Source organism: Ochotona curzoniae, unplaced genomic scaffold (genome assembly GCF_017591425.1).
Source record: "Ochotona curzoniae isolate NIBS_2020 unplaced genomic scaffold, NIBS_Ocur_1.0 scaffold_4683, whole genome shotgun sequence".
NCBI classification, from domain to species: domain Eukaryota; kingdom Metazoa; phylum Chordata; class Mammalia; order Lagomorpha; family Ochotonidae; genus Ochotona; species Ochotona curzoniae.
The window spans coordinates 23,916,819-23,931,494 of NW_024467121.1; the positions used below are offsets into that span (position 1 = coordinate 23,916,819).

Sequence of the window (14,676 nt, forward strand, 5' to 3'; positions counted from 1 at the left end):
TAACTCAGATTACTCTCCATCAGAATCTACCTGCTTTTGGCTTATCTGCCTGTATTTACTACTTCATATTCTGAGTTAAAACCATTGAGAATATATGTAGGATCAATAAGTAATGAGGTGGATATTTATATGTCTACTGTATACCTGATCTCATTACTTCATAATCAGTCTTGTATTATGGGCGTGGCTGAAATCAACAGTGGGGAGAGTCCAGCTGTCACATGACTTGAAAATGTGTGGGTATTGTCAGTTAACAAACATATGAGTGAACTCTAAGGCTTGAGTTATGATTGGAGGGGAAGTTGGTATACAATCTTATATTTTATTTTTGTTTGATTTGACATTTACCATGATACATTCAGAAGATTCAAAAGTAGTGGTATTTTGATATTATGTTTTAGTCTTCCCTTCTCTGCTCCTGCTTTCCTCTACCTCCTTACTGTTCCTTCTCTCTGTTGATCAGTATGTTTTATAGTGATAATCATAGTAAGTGGTAGCAATGAAAGTAGGTTGATACTAGATATCTAATAATGGTTCATGTAATCACAGTTCCAAAAAGAAGAGATAACACCTTCCTTATTATCACAGTCTTTCTAGGCACACTTCAAGCTTTGGTTGCTGGTTCCTGAATTTATTGCCAAGTGTTTAAAACTGATTACTGTCTTTTGGCGTATGTTTACCCAATAATGTTATTTTGTTGTCTCTTATGGCTCTACCTCTTCAGTTCACATTTCCGTTGTGCTCCATTCTATTGTGTGTTCTCAGAAAACTTCATCTGCCTCACTGTTTGATTGCTCATGATTGCTCATCTGCAATTGAAGCACATTAAAATGTTTATTTTAAATTTTGAAGCACATTAAATATTTATTTACCTGTTCTGTGTGTTAACATGCCATACTATGAGTCGTGTATTAACAAGTAGCATGGAACAGCTCTTCTTTACTAGTTGAAAGCTCTTAACACAAGGATGATTTGGTTTTGAGGTGCAACCAATCATAATTACTCCAGCAAGTCAGAGCAACAACTGTAAGACACTGTATGTGTTTATGTGTAAAAATATAAACATGCATGTATATATACAGTTATATAAACAAATTTGTCTTCTTTGAATACAGATTTTGATAAACATTCAGATTTCTATGTTCAAAAAAATTCTCTAGGGAAAATTTAAGATACATAATTTTGAGCTTCTTTATACTTATATATTTTAAAATTTATTTTTCTTGAAAGAATTAGAGAGAGAAGGAGAGACAAAGAAAGGTCAGCCTCCATGAGTTCACTCCCCACATGGCTGGAATGGCTACAGCTGAGCCAATCCAAAGCCAGGCACCAGGAGCTTCTTCCAGGTCTTCTACGTAGTGAGGGGTCCCTAGGCCTTGGGCCATCCTCTGTTGCTCTCCCAAGCATTTAGCAGGGAGCTGGATCAGAAGTTGGGCAGCTGGGACTCTGAATTCCTCACCATTTTGGCTACTATTCATACTTACTTACCAGTATATAAAATAATTAGAATCAAGAAATTTTTTAGGGAACCAAAATCAAGAAGTGAAACAACCTGCTACAGAAGTCAGCTTTTATTATTGCCATGAAATGCCTAAGGTAAAGAATTTTATTTCAAGCAAATGTTTATTTAGCTATTACCTCTGTAGGCTTATTCCAAAGTTAGGCAGTCCCAATGGTTTGGCATTGGTGAGAGTGGCAAATCACTGTGGGGACATGCTTTCAGAGGAAGGATTTCGTAGCAAGCTCAGAAGCAGAGAGATATGCTGGGGCCCAGCTTAGGCTTTAAGAACCAATTCTTTTGTCAGAACCTTCCAGGACACACCTGCTCACTTGCTCAGGACCTCTCTCATTGGGCTCACCTCCTAAATGTCATAATTGAACTAAATTTCATCCTTCTAGTCCCATTTACTTTTGACTTTGGAAGCCAAATCATTTTCAAACTATAGCCCCTGCCTTGGTCAGTGCTATAATTGGGCTGGCAGGAAGAAAATTTGAAGCTTTTAATCCCCAACCTCTTGCTCCTCAACTACATTTATTTTAGATCTAAGAAATAGTTTGAAATAGCCTATGTTTGTGCAAACTTTGAGGATGTGGCCAGAATCTATTAGCTTATCATCAGAAATATGTACACCCCCTAGTTTAGCTTCCTGCTAATGTCCTGTGAAAAGCAGAGGAAAGGAGCACGGGTGTCTGGGCCTATGCCACTGCTGTGCACCTGAAGCTCCTTGCCCAGCCTTGGCACTTGCTACCTTTTGGAGATCAATAAAGGGAGAGAACATTCATTCTCTTTTTCTTGTTTTCGTTCTCTAGCTCCCTCACTCTCTCTCTAACTTTTTCAAAATAAATATATATATCTTTCAAAATAACACACACATACACACACAGGAATGAATTTTGAACTCTAGGAATTAGTACAGTTTAGCTTATTCTTCAGTTTAAACAAGGGGGAACTTCTCTCTGAGACTCTTTCTTCTTGTAAGTAGAAAATTTTAGATAATGTAGTTTCTAAAGGTGTTTTCTGAAATTCCATAATATTTGCAGATTTTGGAAGACAGCTGAAACTTTCCTACTTGAAGTTTCTCTGTCTAAAGTATTAGATAATAGGAAATTTTCTTCAGATAAAATATATTAGCTGCAGATAATTTGGAAGGAAAGATTAAGAAAATAAAGTATTTTCAAAGAAGTTCTTTGAGAAATAAAGTTTTAGAGGCCCCAGTCCTGGCATTAAACTTCTGATCAGCTCTACTCTTTGCTGTTACAAAGGCTAGGTGGTTTACAGAGGTAACCTGAGCTTTTTTTTGTAGTACACCATGTGTATATTTTTCATTGATAAAGATAATCCCTAATTACTTGAAAGATTATTAACATTTTTCATTTTTCTACTGTACTCTGCTTATTTTGCCTTAAATTGTGATAAGGCAAGTCTTATATTATTTTTAAAATATATGCAGCATTTACACATTAAAATAGATTTCTTAAGATATTTTTAGAGACTTTTCTGACTTCTAGATGAAAGTTTGTCAAAAGCTTATGTAAAGGAAATTTGATTTTACCTTGTTTCCTTAAATTTTGCCCAAAGTCTGAAGACACAGACACACAGACTATTGAAAGTTAGTTTTAATGTGCTTATACATATATGTATACATATATATAGTCAGTTGCTATTTACCATATATTAATAGCAAATAGTACTTATTTTTCATTCTGTGTTCATATACTGTGCCTCTCATGAAGTGTATCAGCTATTGATCCTATCCTGTCTAGTTTACCTATGAAGTAGCTACTCTTCTCATCACATTTACTTGCATTTTTCATTTATTCTGAAATTTATTAAAGCTTTTTGTTACTGGTTTTATTTTATTGTTAGTTTGCAATTAAGTGTGGTGACTATAGTGCCCAATCAAATGAAAAAGGAAATTTGATCTAAGAAATGATATTTTTCTTATTTATAAATAATAATAGATGTCAAAATAAACATTTAGTATTTGATGAAATGTCTTTATTTCTTGAAAAAGTAAAATAGTTACTGTATTTCTGAGTTTTTTCTAAGATATCATTGGTCTTCTAAACTTTTTCTGAAATTATGTTTAGGTCTTAGGGTTACTTTAATTCTTGGAAATTTTCTCATGTCTAGAAATAAGTAACTTTCCACCATGGAAAATTTTTGTCTGTTATTTACCTTTCAGTGTTGAAACCATAAATTATATGTCACCTTTCCAAAAAATCATTGATTTTAATACCTGGAGCTCTGTCTATATGTTAATAATGCACTTTCTGATAGAGCCATGAAGTTTCTGCATTTGTTCATGTTCTGATGCCTCTGGGTCTTGTTGCAAAAGCCAAGAGTTCCTACTAGCATTGTGAATCAGGACAAATGTGTAGGCTTTCATTCATGGATATTCTGATAGATTTTTCTGTGTCTTAAGCCAACTTTGGTGATTACATATGTCAATTTTAAGTAAAAGTCAACTCAATATTAGAGAAACCAAGCAAAAATGTCATTTTTAAAACATAGCAAGTAAAAGAAAAGCCAAATCATCTCCATTACTCCTCAGGCAGATTGACAAAGGCTGCAGTGGAATGTTAAAGCTTAGAATTCCAAAGTAAAAATGAAAATGTCATTTTGAAATTGGGGAAGAGGGACAAATAGAACAGCAGAGGGATGTGGTAAGTGTATCACTCTGCTTCTAAATCTGCACTGTGAAATGTACTCATTAAAGGGCCAGAAAATTCTAAACTTCATCAGTTTACATAGGTTAGTATCTATTTCTGATAGAGACATAAAGTTCTTACAGGATCAACAACGGTTGAAATGTACAGCAGGTATTAAGCTCTAAGTGCTCACAGCATCTCATGGTTAGAGAACATATCTGTCTGGAAGTTTCTGCATTTATTCAAAAATGTTCGTTAAACATTGACTGTTCAGATATTTGCTAGGTATATGGATAGATTAAATAGATATGGTCCCTGCCCTTCTCAGGTTTGCTGTGAATTAGCCATGATCTCCTTGGTCTTTTTAAACTTCTGTTTATATTTCATGAGTAGTTGTATGTATTTGGTTTTCATATTACAGTAGTAGTTAAGTGTCTGCATTGTCTTCTGATTTTTCTAACGTGTCAGCAATGCCATTTTTAAATGTCTTTATTAACCTTAAATAAGAAAGTGCTACTTTCTTTATGTGACTTTCCACGGTATTTCCTGTGCCTTGAATGTCAATGGTTGTGAGAATAGCTTTTAGTTTGGCTCTGTAGATTTTATGCCATTGTCTATTTTCACCATATGCTTTCAGTGTCAAAGCAGCAAAGAGTTGTACTGAAGATGCCTTGTTGTGTTTTTTACCATGTAAAAAGATTTTTTCCAACCATAGCATAACAGGATGTTGAATGACAGAGGTAATGTTGTTTTTTTCTGCCATAAAGGCATAATTTCCACAGCAGGAATTATGCATATTTGTATGTTGGGAAAAGAGTGTATTTTACCATCTCCATGTTAAAAAGTCCATGTGGCATGAGGAAATCTTTTCCCTTGTTTTTATTTTTGTTGTTGTTGATGTTGTTGCTGTTAATTCTTTTAAGACCCATATCTTCCACTCTAATGAACGCTATTTACAATTTGGAAGTACTCAAGTTAAGCATTTATCAGTAGAGCTTGCCTAGTTGTTTTTCATTAGTGAAATTTTTCATCTGAATGTTTATTCACTACACTCTGGAAAACACAGTCTCTTGGTTGTGTTTAATTATTCATTGTTTTTAATTCACCAAAGTGTAATGTTTCTATCTTTAAGGAGTAGTAAACGTATGATTTTTGTGAGGTATGTGTATGTCAGTTATTGAGAATTGTGCTGTGTGTGCGCTCTCATGGTGTTTTTGAAGTCATGATTTTTATTTTTTTCTCCTTTAAATGATAACATAATAATTCTTTTTTTAATAATTAAACTAATTTAGTAAATTCAAGATGGAGGCGCTTTCCTACTGATTATGCTTCCACCTCAGAAGATGAATTTGGATCAAACCGTAATTCCCCTAAACATACTCGTCTACGTACTTCTCCAGCCCTGAAAACCACTCGCTTGCAGAGCGCCGGATCAGCAATGCCTACTAGTTCTTCATTCAAACACCGGATTAAACAACAGGAAGACTACATCCGAGACTGGACCGCTCATCGAGAAGAAATAGCCAGGTTGGTTTTAAGAAGCTATCTTTGTGTATAAGAATTTGGCATCATCTCAAATTTAGTTTTCCTTGATATTTTTTAAAGGGGAATATTCAGCTTTTTTTCTTTCTTTCTTTTAAATAATAATGCTAATAACATATTGTGGAGCCATTTGTTTTCATTTTCCCCTCCTCCTTGTAAAATTTCTAGTTCAGATGTTAATGAATAAGTCTCATTTTGAAAGGTAGTCAGTATGAATTCTACCTAATTAAGAATGATACAGGAAATTTGCTGATTATTTTCCTTTGTATTTCCAAAGATATGATAATACACTTATTAGAGATATATTGCTAGGGTTCTCTCAGAAGAATTAGAATAGGCACATTTTTAATAGCAGGTTAAATTAAACTTTAATAAATAAATCAGAGCATTGCTATTTTGATGGTCAAATTAACCAATTTATGATTATTATCTTCAGGCAAAAAAGGAAATTTCATGCTGCAAATGTGATTTTTAATTAATAACTCACTGTACTCAACAATAAACTGAGAGGGTATAGTTAAACAGATTTTCTTTATTTAATCTTTGCATGTTGTTACGTTTGTAGCATAACATATATTCAGTATTTTAACAGATGCATATTAAAATTATTTCCACTCTTACTTGGAGACCCTGGCCTTTTAGCAGCATTAATAAGAAACTTTTGTATAATTGTCTACCACTTATATGGTGTTTGTTTACTTTGTTGACTTCTGTGCATTGTGCTTTTCTGGCTTATGTTAATGTTTTAATGTTTCGATTTTTTTAGATGACTGTTCACTTGTAATTGTTGTTATTCATGAAGCATACCCTTCAGTCATGTGCTGCTTAAAACATTTTTGTTTTACACTGCAAATAGCTCTCAATAAGACTAATTTTAAAACATTTTAAGCCATTTAGAGGAACCAGAGTACTGTGAAAGGCTCATGGAAAACGGAACTAATAGGCAAGCATAGTTGGATGCAAAAAACTATATATATACATTCTCTGTGAACTTTTTGAAGACCCCCCTCATGTGCTTCTGGATCCACATGGATCTGTATGGGCCCACAAAGTGTCTACACAAAAAAGTATCTAGATACATTTTGTTTTGGGCACAGCTGGTGACAAATCTTGGTTTTGCTTCATTATTTAATTACCCTCCCTTCCAGTGGAGGAAACATCCAGTTTCACAAGGTCAAATGGTGCCTTGGGCATTTAGATTCATAACATTCATGTCAAATTCACATTATCTTCCACTTTTATTCTGCACCAAACCTCTTAAACCCCCTGGTACATCTGCCTCAGGGGCCTGCCACCTTGGGCTGTCTGTTCCCTCAACTGGGAAGACTAATGACCTCCTCTGAGCCAAACCCACTTCCTTTTTTCAAGTAGCAAAGAGTTACATACAAAGGGAAGAGAATGAGCTGAACATTGTGTTTTCGCTTGATTCCATTTGCTCCATGCTTGACATTACTGTTTCTGTGTATGCTGTTACCATCAATATGTTCCCAAGGTCAGGTTATTTAATTAATAACAGTTTTCAGGACTTTCCCCTCCAAGTTTGTTAGTAGGACTGTGCTAGCAAACGTTCCTTCTGTACTTTCAATTTTTCAAGGTGTATTCTTCAGAAATATATGCCTTGGTATGATTTTTTTAAATTTATGGAGAATGAAAATAGGTAAAGATGAAAAGATAAAGTATAAAAGGAAAGAAAATGAGTGGTGGTTGAAGTTCCTTAAAATCATGTCATTTGCCCAACATGAGGAAGTTTATTTTCTAGGGGCTGGGACTTACAGGCTACACAGAATGTCAGAAATAATTTTACTTCTTTCTGGGCTATTACTAACAACTATTCATATGCTGGAAACAATATTTATTGGCATGTTATAGCTATGAATATTTTATTGGAAAAGTGTAGCAATGGATTTTAAGTACAAAAATATTTTATGTTTTTTTTCAAAATCAGAACTGTTCTGCTTGACCAGTACTTTATCAATCTGTCCATGGTAATTATTTACCTACGTTTAAATTTGAAGCAGAAAAACAGTCAATCTAGAGTATAAAGTAAATGAGTAAATGTCATGTAGTAATTCAATTTGAAGAAACTTTTTCAGAACACGCCTGATGCATACTTTTGTAGTTCTTATCTCAGTTTTTCTATTGTAACACTGATAAAAATTTCCTGCCAGTAGTATTTTTAGTATTTTTGTGAATATTAAGGTAAATAGAACTATTATACCACCTTTACACATGACCAAGTAAGATACATGTAATCCAAAATTTCTGCTGGAAGATTTAAAATTTTCCATTTAAATCAGAAAGCATTTAGAGACATTTTAGTAGTTCAGGATTCATTGTTATATCATTATATCATATTTTAGAAGAATTTCTGGTTAACCATTTTTTCCTAGGGGTTCAAAAGCAGTTCATTCTGGATATAAGGAAGCTTCATTATTTTCATGTAAAATAGACTAGGTTAAGTTCATTTTGGTGTAGAAAAATTTGGAAATCCATGCAAAACAAAGAAGGAAAGGTATGTGTAACTGGTGCAAGTCAAGGTGCTATAATACAGGTTTTTGTTTTTTAAAGTATGATGCTTGCAACCTCTATGTCTGTGGCAGGCTGCAGGCGGATCTTAGTGGCTGCACTAAGCTTGGCATCCACTTGAGGTGACAGCTTTTTGTGCACTGACCCCTTGCTGTGCACAACTATTGTCACTGACCCTAAGGATGTAACTGCAGGCCACCTGGTCCATCATAGGCGGGACCAGGCTCCACACTAAAGCTAGGCTGGGTTCCCAGCATGGAACTGGCTGAGAGATAGTGTGACCTCAGCATGGGTTCTTCCTCATAAGTGTTGAGGCTGCTCATGTTGTTCCAAAGAGTCTGACCCTAGTGGCCACTCGGCATTTCAGGTCAAGTCCAGCCCAGCCACCGAGGCTATGAGACGGTGGGCAAGTCAACTTTTGGCCTTAGTTTCTACTAACAGTTTCATCTACCTGCAGGTGGGAGGGAAAGCTTGAATTCTGGGGCCCAGAATAACTGCCAGTGGAGATTCTTAAAATCCCAGCTCCGAGGCTGGGATGAGCATGCCACTACACCAGACCGCTGCCATTCCACCTTAGGATGCCACTCTGCTGGCATCTACAGATGTAAGATCAAAGAAAGGAGAGGGAGGAACAGAATGAGAAGAATTTAGAATTTTCCATGAGCCATTCAAGCAGCATTTCTAAGGCTGTGAGTCCTCTGTCAGTCTTCTCTCACATTTCTGTCATGCCATCCAGCCAGGACATACTGTGAATCTGCCCCCATGAAGTTGAGAGCCTTCTGAACAGCTCCTGCCACTGCACAGGGAGACTCTACTTTGTGTACAAGGCCTGCCCTTAGTAGTGGATCAAGAGCTCACACACTGCTCTGAGCTCTGCAAGCACAGGTCCCTCAGAAGGACCAAGCTGGAGGAAGTGGAAGAAGCTGCAGATGAGAGCCAGTGTGCACAAGTTGATTGTGTGATTGGACATGTGCTGTGTCATCACCATCACCCTGTATGTTCTGGTCCTTGGATGTGCATCCATGAGATCATCAAGGAGGGGCAGTCACGGAATTCCTAGAGTGGCTCCTTTGACTAAATTGGTGCTTGTGGCCATTGGCCTCACCAAAGGACTTCCTTTAGCATACACTTGGTGCAGTGTATGTACCATTATGAAAGAAAATCAAGGCCAGGTCTGGCTAGAAGTAGTCAAAAAGAGTATTTTTAAAAATCTGTACTAATAGAGCCCAGCTCTGACAGCAAAGATGGAGGTAGAATCAGTCAACCTAACAGGAACTTACTGCCCATCTTTCTGAGGCCCTTCAGTGCACAGGTGGCTATGTTAGTGGCTTCTCTTGTTCTGACCCTTCTTGATGACTGTCTTTGGAAACCCTCCCCTCTACCAGGCTGCTGTGTGGAAAGGTAAGATATAGAAACACGTGCGGCTACGCTGGAGACCTGACTGACTTCACTGTAGTCTTGTGCTGCCAACCCTTCCAGAGGAGCCAAAGCAAAGGTTCCCTGTACACTGAGGAGAGCAGAGGAGGTGGAATGCCACAGCCGCTCCAGATGCAGGCTACTTCCTCCCTTGCTGATGCAGCCACGCAAGCTCGCCCAGGACAGGTTCTGACACTGAACAGTACTGTAAAAGTGGATATATTATGATGAAAATGTTCAATGGGATCGATACTTAAAGGAACATTATACTTAGAAGTCTTTTATGCCCTTGCTATCATCATTATCCATCCTACTAGATCTACAGCTGTTTATGTTTTAGATATTTCAGGGACTGAGACACCCACTGGGACAGCAAAATGTGCAGGTCTGAGATTTTGCACAGTAGATCCCCTGTGGAAAATGGATGCAAAGCAGCTGGTAGAGAAGTCCTGTCTTACCAGACCTGTTCTCTCATCAAAATCCTGCCCTGTATGTTTCTTCCTTTCTTCTTTTTAATCAACACTGAGAAAAGAGTTTTGAGATCTAAGTGAAAGAAAAGGAAGTTAGTAATAGGAAGGGAATCAAGTATTTAGAATCTGTTCCCTCATCAGCCACTCTGAAGGAGCAAGCACACAGACCAGCTCTAGAATGTGAACTATTGAGTGTTCCTGCACCTGCTTGCCAGCCTGCTAGCTTCTTTGTTCTGTGAAATTATCATTTGAGAGCTGCTGACCAGGAGGCAGGCTTGTTTCTTTTTTTAAGATTTGCTTTATTCTTTATTGGAAAGTCAGATATACAGATAGGAGGAAAGACAGAGGGAAGATCTTCCTTCCGCTGGATCACTCCCGCATCGGCTGCAACAGCTGGAATAGAACCAACCCAAAGCCAGGAGCCTGGAGCTTCTTCCGGGTCTCCCACGCAGGTGCAGTGTCTCAAAGCAAGGCTTTGGGTCATCCTCAGCTGCTTTCCCAAACCGCATACAGGGAGCTGGATGGGAAGCAGGGCCACTGGGATTAGAACCAGCGCCCATATGGGATCCTGGCACATGCAGGGCGAGGACTCTAGCCATTAGGCTACTGTGCCAGACCCAAGAGACAGACTTTGGAATGAAGGCCAGATGTCATTGCTCCCCAGGCCCATGCCCACCCATGTATCACATAACTGGACTGCCTCACTTTGGTCTCTTGTGTCATCATGAATGACTTCTAATTTCTGTGTTTATTTTAAAAAATAATAATAAAATCTGAATACTACCAACAAATCGCCTATGTCCCTTTCAGAACTGTGCTTAAAATACAATCCCAAAGCCAGTTTCCCATTGCCAACAAAGTCAGCCCTAAGAGAAGCTGGGGAGCTAGCTGGTGATAGAAGGGGAGCAGGGCAGCTGCTGACATTGGCAGTTCCTCCCAGAGTACATGGCATCCCTGGGGTCCTGCCCTCTGCCTGTGGGAGCCTGAGTTGCCCCAGTTGCTCTGTTAGAGGATGAAACAAACCCACAGTGGTTTCTGTGACTTTTGGAGTGAGATCCTGGCCTAGTTTTGAGAGCCCAGAGGAAGGTATTTTAAGTATGCTGATAGAATAGCAGACACACTTTGGCTCTGAAGCATAAGTGGACAATGAAAGTTAGAATCATAGCTGTAAAACTCATTCGCAGAGAGAAAATACTTAGAGCTGTGATAAAGGGTGCTTTCATCAGAGATTGATGATTAAACTGCAAATACTGCTGAACTCTGAAAAGCAACCTACATTGTAGGGATCGATATAGCCAAATGGTCAAGATTATGGACTCTGGAATCATACCATTTAGACTCAAATCCAGCTGTACCAGAGTCAGTATAAACTCTGGACAAGCTAATTAACTGCCAAAGTGATCTCATCTGTAAAATGGGCCTATTGCCAATTTGAGAGAATTGGCCTAGAGGTTAACAGAGTACTTCAGAAAGTTCATTAAAAAGTGTGCATTATGTAAAAACTGTAAATGTATTTGGAAATTTTAACTCCATTTTGGCAAGCCTTTTGAAGTGTCCCTGTAGAGTAAGCAGTCAGTAAAGTTAATTACGTTTAAGGCAGAGTGCACGGAAAGCAGCAGTGTAGAGTTATCATTAGAACTTTATTTTGAGCTTGCAAAACTTGTCTGGATCTCTCATAGAGTTAATTTTATAAGAACCCAGCTATAAATAAGCCTCAGAATCAACATTATTGCTACAATTTAGAAGCTATTCTATGAGGTTTATGCCCTCATTTGTAGCTAAAAGATATAATTAATATTTTGTCCAAATTTTCAGACTCAAGTTATTTCAAAATAATTTTGTCCTGATACCTGGCCCAAGAAAAGTCACCTGACATTTTCTAGATAAAAGGCTTTTAGTAGTAAGTATTTTACACATAATATTATTTGTTAGCAAAATTCAAATATAGGAAATACTGGTCAAATATATTTGAAAACATTTGAGAATAGCTTATAGTTTATATTTTTCAAGCCCAATATGTTTGTTGTCAGCGTCCTGAATATGTTATCTTAACGGTGATAAGAACAAATTAATACATAATTTAAAATCTTGTGATACTTTTTTACATCTTAGTTTGGGTTTTGGTAGCACCCAACTTTAGTGGCCAGATTTAAGTAGCATCAATTTCCTTATATTCAAAAGTACTAAAAAGAAACAATTCTCTATATTGCATTTTATTTTAGTATGCACTTACAAGCTAGTTGGGGGTGTGGCTGCAGGTGTGCTTTGTAAATACCAAGGTTTTGTTTTTGTTGTTGTTGTTCTTGTTGTTAATCTTAGTGAATAAGCACACAGCCTGAGTGGTCTTATGTGACTACATTTTCAGCATTTTGTTTAAGGTTTATTTTTATCTGAAAGTTGGTTTCAGAGTAGGGAGGAAAAGAAAAGACAGAGAGGGAAAGGTTTTCCATCTACTGGTTTATTCCACAGATGGCTGCAAGGGCTGTGGCAGAGCCAGGACAAAGCCAGGCCAAAGCCAGGACACAAGGAGCTACATCCAGGTCTCCCGATAAGATGTAGAGTCCCAAGGCCTTGGGAGCCATCCTCAGGTACTTTCCTAGGCACATTAGCAGAGAGCTTAAAAAAAAAAAAAAAAACTGAATCAGGGCCTGATACAGTAGCCTAACAGCTAAAGTCCTCGCCTTGCACGCTCCAAAATCCCATATGGGAACCGGTTCTAATCCCAGCAGCCCTGCTTCCCATCCAGCTCCCTGCTTGTGGCCTCAGAAGGCAGTTGAGGACGGCCCAAAGCCTTGGGACCCTGCACATGTGTGGAAGACCCAAAGGAGGCTCCTGGCTCCTGGCTTTGGATCAGCGCAGCTCTGGCCATTGTGGCAGCTTGGGGAGTGAATCACCAGATGGAAGATCCTCCTCTCTGTCTCTCCTTCTCTCTGTATATATCTACCTTTCCAATAAAAATAAAATAAATTGTAAATAAATAAATAAATAAGTGAAGCAGCCAGGGCTCACACCAGTGCTCACATGGGTTGCGAGTGTTGTAGGCAACTGCCTAATGTGATATGCCACAGCGCCAGCCACATGCTTTTTGTTTTAGAGAAAATATTAGGAAAATAGTTTTATCAAGGCATCAGGTCTATCTGCTAAATCAGTTTAAACTTAATTTACTGGTTCACAGTAACAAAGTCAAGCACTAACTGGTTGTTTTTATCTTGCTGGGCAAGGTGAAAGCCAAGTAGCAAAAGGAAGAAAGCATGCGTTCAGGTTCACATGAGTGCTGCTCCTTCCTTTACCATTCCTGAACTAGCCCGCCCTCGTCCTCTGTGCTCTCGGGTGCTTTATGCTATTGCTCTGCAAGTACTCTGGTTGTCTGGAGATCTTCAACACACTGTTAATGTGCAAATTCACATTATCAGCTTAGCATTACCTGTGTATTTATTATTTATTTGATTTATTTGGAACGTGTTAATCTAGTTGCATAACACACTTGGAAACGAAATGAATGCTTCTTGGATGCTTAGCTCATTTCGTGTACATTTTACTGCAGATAGCTGTTGTTTCTAATAAACACACATGGGTTTCCACAGTATCAGAACTTCACTGTGCATATGTCTGCATGAAAAATTTTATTGAAAAATAATAATTTGGGGGTAAACTGATAGTTTTTAATCCAACTAGGTTTGGTTATATCCTTTTTTTTAATCCTACTTCATATAATTCTGGAATGTGGATTGTGTAGCCTTTACCCAAAATGGTTAGAACTGATAGTGTTTCAGATTTGTCATTTTTCCAAATTTGAAACATTTGCGTATTTATAACACATAAGAAGATCTCTTGGGGATGGGACCCATGTCTAAACATTTCATATGTAATTTAAATATGTATATGTGTGTATTTATGTGTATAACATTGTATGCTATATTTTAGTGTACCTTCATTTTGACTGTGACCTGTTACATTGTATGGAGCCAGGTGTGTGATTTTCCTCTTGAGGTGTATGATGTCGGTGTTCTCATGTTGGGATTTTGGAACAGTGCATATTTTAACTGATCAGATTTGGGATGTGTGCCCTAGCAGCAGTAGGGGACATCCAGCTCACAGGTCGAGTAACGGCCTGCAAAATCATCTGGCCTGGACATGCCCAGGCAAATGGAGATGGGATTCAAAATTCAGAAAGTCAATAGCGGGCTAATTTTTAAGTAGTTGATTTTGTGTAGCTCACAAATGATGTTATAAATATCCAAGTGGCCTTTGGCAAAAATAAAGTTTCTTTACCCTTGAATGAAATACCCTTGAACTAGTCTCAAAGGATTGTAAAAGTAGGTATCAAATTAGAAAAAAGAATATATATATCAAGTCAATGATGTGAAATGTAGCATGACATAATGGACATTTACTGTTTGTGAACTGGGCCATAGTCTAATCTCTGCCTTGCTCATTTAGAAAATAAGTTAATATGTGCCTCTCTTATAGGGTGGCTTTGACAAGAAAATGAGTTGATGAATATAAGGCTTATTTATATACTACTACAATGGTGCTCTAAGGTGCATAGGCAGGGACTATAGCTGCTTCT

The 14,676-nt window shown here is 37.7% G+C and overlaps 1 protein-coding gene across 11 annotated transcripts in view; it reads left to right on the forward strand.

Annotated features, from left to right (window-relative positions):
* Nucleotides 1-14,676, forward strand: part of CEP170 (centrosomal protein 170) — a 111,765-nt gene that overhangs the window by 77,664 nt on the left and 19,425 nt on the right. For 9 of the 11 annotated variants that reach the window (XR_005882485.1, XM_040967807.1, XM_040967809.1 and 6 more), the window contains one exon: nucleotides 5,445-5,679. Coding sequence is in view for 10 of the 11 variants with exons in the window: in XM_040967807.1 (XP_040823741.1) it covers nucleotides 5,445-5,679 (235 nt within the window). In the remaining variant the exon portion in view is untranslated. The remainder of the gene's footprint in view (nucleotides 1-5,444; nucleotides 5,680-14,676) is intronic. The other 2 variants (XM_040967811.1, XM_040967817.1) reach the window with 1 other exon arrangement.